Raw genomic sequence first — 7500 nt, forward strand, 5'->3', positions numbered from 1 at the left:
GTGTGTGTGTGTGTGTGTGTGTGTGTGTGTGTGTGTGTGTGTGTGTGTGTGTGTGTGTGTGTGTGTGTGTGTGTGTCTGTACAGGTGCAGAACGAGCGATCACACTAAAGATGGAGATTCCCGGACCGATGCCTCCCCTCATCCGTGAAATGCTGGAGAACCCAGAGGTTTTCGAGGAGAGTCTTCCTCCTCCTGCCATCCAGGCCATTAAACGGGAGAGGATTGAAGACTCTGAGGTCCCTGAGGAAGAAGAGGATGAGGAGGATGAGTGTGCAGAGGAGGAGAGGGAGAGAGGAGGAGACAGTGAGGATGATGAAGAGTGGAGCATCCTGCAAGTGGACGTGGGGGAGAAGAAGAAGAACACGACGGGTAGAGCGCATTGATCCGATAGACGTCTGGATTTCCACCCACACAAACACACACACACACACACACACACACACACACACACACACACACACACACACACACACACACACACAACACACACACACACAACACACACAGAGAGTCACGTCCAAACATCTGAGTGCTCTAGTTCTCAGTTATTAAACTCTAATCTAACATCTCATCTTAGATTAACTTTAGTACTGAATACTGTAAAGATAATCCTGTTAGATTAGCTCATGTTAGCCACCTAGCTGGAATTAGCAGTAAACATGACTGAACAGGGTCAAAATCCTCTCAGAAATCCTGTCAAGCTGTTCATGTTAGATAGCTTGTTAGCATCAACATCACAAACCTTTACCTGTCATTTTACCTCATGTTAGCTAGCTTGATTATGTTAGCAATATTATTTATGACAATTCCCTCAGCAGGTAAAAAAATAAATATTTATAACTTAACACTTCTTTTACATATGTTTAGTTATCCAGCTATCATTAGTGGGGGAATAAACATTCATGAAAACTACTTGAAAGCATTAGAAGTAAATATAATAAACATAAAAGAATAGGATAAAAAAAACCCACTCAGAAATCCAGGAAAGCTAGCTTGTTAGCTTGGATGCTAGTATCAACAGTGATGGCTGGAGACATTACCTCTCTTGTCACATTAGCTTATGAGAGCTAAACAAATCCTTTTAGAAAAGCCTTCAGGTGAGTTCATATTAGCTATCTAGGAAGCATTAGCAGTAAACAATATAAAGATTATAAAATGAATAAGATCAGTTATGTCCTGAGTCCATATTAGCCAACTAGCTAGCGGAGTGAAAATGTATTAATAATAATTCTTCTCAGAGATCCTGACAGTTAAAGCATGTAGTTAGCATTAGCAGTGTGGATAAAAATAGTATAAACATATATAAATAGTAATATGATATATTGCCAGATTAGCTTGTAGTAGCTTGGAACCGTTAGCATTAAAGCCGGCAAGTTTTAGCAGCATTAGCGGTAGTGCTAAAGGGCAGGAATACGACACATCAGTGTGTTCGTTTTTTGATAACTGATTAAATAAAAACAGCTCTCAGTCACCAGATGTCATGTGACCTGAATTATTTGTTAAAAAAAAAAAAAAAAAAAAAAAAAAACAGCCATTTTTCAATATTTGGACTGAAAGTAACAAAATATCAGAAAATCAGACAGAAAATTTTATTTTGTTCTGTGTTTTTTGTCTGAGTGAAAAAAACAAAACAAAGGAAAGCCAGAAATTTGACCAAAGAGAATAAAAAAACCCTCACATTGTGAGAGAAATGCGTTTATAGTTTCACGCCTGAGTGAATACGAACATTTCTAAAATCTGCAATCTGGCAACTCTAAAAGTGTGGATTACATTTTTAATAACGTTTATCGAAGATTAGCAGCTTTACTTCTATTGGCTGAGAAACTGGCGTGAGCATATCGTCAAGCTGGAAAAAACTCATGATTTTGTCAGAAGTAAAAAAAAAAAAAGAATGAAAAAAAGGCGTTAACGAGACAGTGTAAATCTTTCATGCATAAAGATTAACATATTAAGAAGTTAGGAAGCTCAGGGCACTAAAAGGACCAAATATTACATGTTCATTTGTTTAAAAGATGCCAAAGAAATTCCTAAAATCAGATTTAAGACTTTGTTTAATGTAATGTAGTCATAAATCCAGTAAGAATTCAAAGCCATATAAATTAGTGAGCATCGATATGTTGCAGAAGTGAGATTTATTGAGACACACAGTGCCTTAGTCAGTCACGTGTTAGGTAGCTTTTTGTGGCTAAATCCGTCCTACACTGTTAGCTACGTTTAGTTGGGGTTTTTTTTGTTGTTTTTTTTGCTAAGTCCATCCTACATTAGCTGTATTAGTTTATTTAGCTGTATTTTTGTTCTATTGTTTGTCTCTACAATATTATTGGCTAAATCCATCCCACAGTGTTCGCTACACAACGTAAGTGCTATGTGGCAGTGTTCAAAACGTCATCGTTTTTTTTCTGTATGCACTGATACGCGGAGTTATGACAGGGTAAATACAGCCACCGTTTTTCTGCACGTTATACCGGTAGCTACGGCCGCGGCTAAATTACAGCGATGTATCAGTAATATCGTGATGTAGCTCTCGTCTCGACTGAACCGAAACTTCATACCAAAGCCATTTCTATTATTTTTGTGTTTGTATATTTGTATGTGCTTATACGTTAACTCTTTATGTGCATTTTCCGCCATTTCTAAACAATAGATAAGGTCTAAAGATTCATTAAATCAAACACCATCTTTATTTTCTTGACTAAAATTAAAAATGACATGAACGTTAAGCAACAGACAGAAAAATAATGCAGTTAGCGTTTAAGTTAAAAACGAAACCTTCATATCAAAAAGTTATTTTTAAAATTAACGGTAAAATTAAAAAATTCTAAATTGAAAACAGACTTCAGATGACGGAGGAAAGTAAATGATTGGTTTTAACTGGAAGTTTTTCATTACAGTTTTTTTTATTTTGATAAATTAAATTTTTTGTGAACGTAATTGACAAATTCTCATGAAGGGTTAACAATTTATTACAAAATGTTGCAATTATACACACACACACACACACACACACACACACACACACACACACACACACGTACCTCTGAAAACATCTTCAATCAGGTGAAAGGAGAAACATCACATGGTGAATCCGTGACGTTTTACAGATTTTGAAAGAATTTTTTGATGCAAATGTAGCAATTAAGTGCGGCTTTATACGCTAAAGGACATTAATGTGTTTAGAATGATTGTGAGAGTGTGTGTTTATTGGTACATTAGTATAGCGTCGTGCATGCAGTTTTTATATTATCATGATGAACCTTGTTGTTATGGATGTAGACATCATTTGTCATGAAGAATTTGTGCTCGGTGGTTTGCAGCTAGATATTTTTCTACTTTTGCATTTCTGTTTTACATAATTTTACATTTCTGATCTTTCTTTTTTGTGCTTTTTATATTGTTAAACTTCAGAAACATTCAAAAGTTACAATGGCATCTGTTGTTTATTACATTCAGAATAATATTTATGCTTCAGAGCTTTTTTTTTTTTTTACATGTTTTTTTTTCAGACATATCACCAAATGCAGGGATTTTCAATCTGAAAACAACAGAAATGTTTATTTCGTCTAGAATCCCTGATTTGGATTTGATTTTTATCTATTGGAAAGTAAAATATTCTTGGTGTATAATACAGTTTATTGTTCATGTTTCTATTGTTTTGTAGACCTTCATAACAACTCTTCATGGCCTTGCACAAAAACTAGTGAGAAACTAGAACCGGCGTGATTAAAGTTGAAAGTGTTTTATTTGTATTTTAATCACTTTAAACTTTCTATAATGTTCATTTTTTGTTGTTGTTGGAAACTTTGTTTTTGAAGCCGATTTATAAAACATTTCCACAAGAATGTTCAAGCATGTGAAGTTTTTTTTTGTTCTTCGTCTCTTCCTCCTCTTTCTCAGTTCTGTTCTTAAATGCAGCCTCTGATCAAAGTTAGCACCTGCCTCGTTACGAGCCTCGTTATGAGTCTCAGCGTGTCTCATTAGTGAGTGAATTGAAACTCATTGGTTTCTAACCTGAAGAGACCTTGTTAAAACTTCAAGACACAAAGAGTTAAGAGAACCGAGGGAACAAGCAGGAAACCAGAGCAACATATAAATCAGGGCTTTCAAACTCACAGCATGTGTGAGACCCTGAAGGGCCTTAATCAGAGCACCTTAATCCTATCTATCTATCTATCTATCTATCTATCTATCTATCTATCTATCTATCTATCTATCTATCTATCTATCTATCTGTCTGTCTGTCTGTCTGTCTACCCTTATTATAGACTGATATATAATAACGTTTTCAGTTTTTATAATTGCTTTCTTTCTAAAAAAATGAAAAATTTATTGGATCAGATGTTGTGATGAGAAACACAATTATTCAATCATGAAGATGCCTTTTTTCTGTTTCTGTATGAAGGTAATCAACAGAAAGCTACACTATAATGACAGAGATGTGGAGTAGAGAGTCGGTGATGTTGCTGAACCCCAGAGTTTACTGTATTACAGTATATTTTATAACAACCATTTTCTCCCATTATTGACATTACAAAAAGTTAGATTTTGCCCCTGGCAGTGTTATTAACATGTGAAGTTTGACTGTAGACGAAATGATTAAACACAGATCACGAGATAAAAGAAAACCCCAAGAAATCAGCATCAGCATCATCCATGTAAAGGAAAGAGGAAAAGTGGGAGGGGAAACAGGAAGAGGAAAACAGGAAAGGAAAACAAGAAAGGAAAAGAAAGTGTCATTAATGCAGTTAAAGGGTTTTTCAGGGTTTTTTAGATATCTAATGGTACTTGGCTGCCTGAAAGTGTTCCTGTTTAAGAGAGAATCATCTCATGCTGTAGGGTTTTAACCATAAAGCTGAGGAGCAAAATGATGTAATGACGCAGAACCACGCAGATCAGACGTAAGGTTTAAAGAACTAAATAACAATAAAATCACCACAATATTTACCTGAAACTTTCTATTTTGAATCATTCCAACCTGCAGGCACACACACACACACACACACACACACACACACACACACACACACACACACACACACAAACACACACACTGTGATCTCCGCCTCTCTGCTCCTCTTCATCACCTCCCCTTCTTTTTTCTTCAACACGTCTCACTTTTTTATTCTTTTTTCTTCTCACTTCTTTCTGTATTCCTCTCATTTTTCCTTTTCATATTCTCAGATTTTTATCTCTATCTCTTTGCTTTAACATGAAAAAAGAAATTAAAGCAATAAAATTAAACACTGCGTACTTTCATTTTATTAATTACATTTAATATCACATTCAGTTTTCGTAACAAAAGGCCATGATTATAAACAAAATTTTATTCTTCGGTAATATCCGAGGAGAAAAAAAAAATAACAACATGACCTTCTGCTTTATTATTTCAACACCAGTTTAATATCTTCCAGTTTAATGTCTTTGCATTTTGTTCTACAGAAAAAGGAGCAGAATTTAAATTAGTCTTCAGGATTATTAACTAAAACTCACTTGTGTAAGAAACTCATTAAACTTGTGTTTATCAATGAAGAGAAATGAAGTAATGTTTAAAAAAAAAAAGACCATAATGTATGATGACATCCAGAACCTGAAGATGACCGTCCACGTGCATACATGTACAACACATGCGGATTTGCTTTGAAAAATGATAGATGTGTGTGTCAGGAAGTCCATTTTTGGTAATGAGCGGAGAGAAAGAAAGCCATAAAAGTGGCCTCGGCCTCGGCTAATTAAATGATTGCCATAATTAACGTTCGCTTAACAGTCAATAAAAACGGAGCAGGGATTATGGCACGGTCCATACATTATTCACCGTTTTACAAGGCAGCTTTTAATGACCTCATATATCTGGTTGGAATGTGAGGCACGTTTCCATGGCAACGGGGCATATTTTATTCCCGTTTTATGCGTTTCTGTCTTCATTTATATTCGATCTGCTTTTTAGCTGCATGGAGTCAGACGTGCTGAGAGCTCGGACCCCAGAAACTGGGACGGTGAACACGTCAACAGCAAAAAAACATGTTTCCAGCTTCTACAGAAGGGAAGAATCTTCAGAAAATATGAAAGGAAGAAAACTGAAGTTGAACTAATGTACAGCACAGAATCAGACACTGCAGTAATGGATTTGGTTCATTAGCCGATAAAGCGATAAATATCGGTGTTTATCGGGTCAGTGAAAAAGGACAAGGGCAGAGAAGAGAGGGCAAAAAAATGAGGGATGAGGAGATAAAGAGAGGGAACGAGTCGTCTCGGATTTTTAATTAAAAGTGTAGAGGGAGAAGGAGCGCTATTAATCCTCCTCATCCCCTTCAGCTACGGCCGTAAATGCAGGCGAGCATTCAGGAACGCATCCGTAATGAGAGAGGAGAAGAAATAAAAGGAGAGAAAGAAGAAAAGAAGGTGACAGCAGAGGAGAGAAGGGAAGGAAGAACGGCTAGTTCAGAGGCTATAAAAAAGGAGATGAGCAACACCACCGTGTTCATAAAACACGAAACAGAAAGAATGAACCCGAGATAATAAAGACAGAAGAGCAAGGAAAGGTTCTTCAGCACAGGCTCACAGAAGAACAGAGTCGAGTTCTTCTACAAGACGCATTCTTTAACTCTTCCTTTGTGTTGGTCAGCATTCTTCATCACAATGAGAGAGAGAGAGAGAGAGAGAGAGAGAGAGAGAGAGAGAGAGAGAGAGAGAGAGAGAGAGAGAGAGAGAGATGATTAAAGATTCATCATACAGAAGCTTCTTCAGAACTACGTTCCTCTGTAGCATCATTCAGAAGAACCTTTTCACTTTAGAAGGGACAAAAAAGCAAAGTAAATAAAGATGAAAGAAAGGTAAAAACTCTAAAAAATAAATCTAAATTTGAGTTGGATTTAAAAGTCTGTGCACCCTGACCATTGTTCTGAACACTGAACATTTTCTAATGCTGTAATAAGCTCCACTCTTCTCACAAGGCTTTAGATGTTGGATTGTGACTGTGGGCATTTGTGATTATTCAGCTACAAGAGTATAAGTGAGATCAGACTCTGATGGTGTTCAGTGTGACTGAGTCAGAGTCACGGCTCTGTGCAGGAACACTCGAGTTATCACCTCAGACCTTCACCTTCACACCGTGTCTTCATGGAGATGGGTTGTGCACAGGGGCATTGTCATGTCAGGGTTTGTAGTTCCATTGAAGAGAAAGTGTACAGAGATGTTCAGTACGACTGTGTTTGGGGAAGAAGCACATGTATGTGTGATGATCAGGGTGTGCATACTTTTGGCAGTTGAAATATACATGATCAAAAAAAGAAGTAAAAAGGAGTTGAGTTAATAAAGAAAAAAATACTTTTGGACAGAATTTTTGTTCAAATGCATTTTATTGTAACAAAGATGTCAAAATTCAGAATTGTTAAAATACTTTATTTAAAACTCACTGTAAAAATAACCCTGTGATCCTAACGTCAATAAATAAATTAAAAAAGAATAAAATTTAATCCTCATTACTGTGTTCAGGTCATTATCAGC

The 7500-nt window shown here is 36.3% G+C and overlaps 2 protein-coding genes across 3 annotated transcripts in view; one reads left to right on the plus strand and one right to left on the minus strand.

Moving 5' to 3' along the window:
• LOC125140776 (retinoic acid receptor gamma-A-like) overlaps positions 1-3839 on the plus strand; it is a 41815-nt gene extending 37976 nt beyond the window's left edge. For both annotated transcript variants that reach the window (XM_047810558.1, XM_047810559.1), the window contains one exon: positions 85-3839. In XM_047810558.1, coding sequence (XP_047666514.1) covers positions 85-383 — 299 coding nt within the window. In that variant the 3' untranslated portion in view covers positions 384-3839. The remainder of the gene's footprint in view (positions 1-84) is intronic.
• Positions 3840-7356: 3517 nt separating this feature from the next.
• calcoco1b (calcium binding and coiled-coil domain 1b) overlaps positions 7357-7500 on the minus strand; it is a 9474-nt gene continuing 9330 nt past the window's right edge. The window contains exon 14 of the mRNA XM_027176561.2: positions 7357-7500. This exon is cut by the window's right edge and continues 1465 nt beyond it. The gene's annotated coding sequence lies outside the window, so the exon portion shown is untranslated.

The sequence above is a fragment of the Tachysurus fulvidraco genome, chromosome 2 (genome assembly GCF_022655615.1).
Source record: "Tachysurus fulvidraco isolate hzauxx_2018 chromosome 2, HZAU_PFXX_2.0, whole genome shotgun sequence".
NCBI lineage: Eukaryota > Metazoa > Chordata > Actinopteri > Siluriformes > Bagridae > Tachysurus > Tachysurus fulvidraco.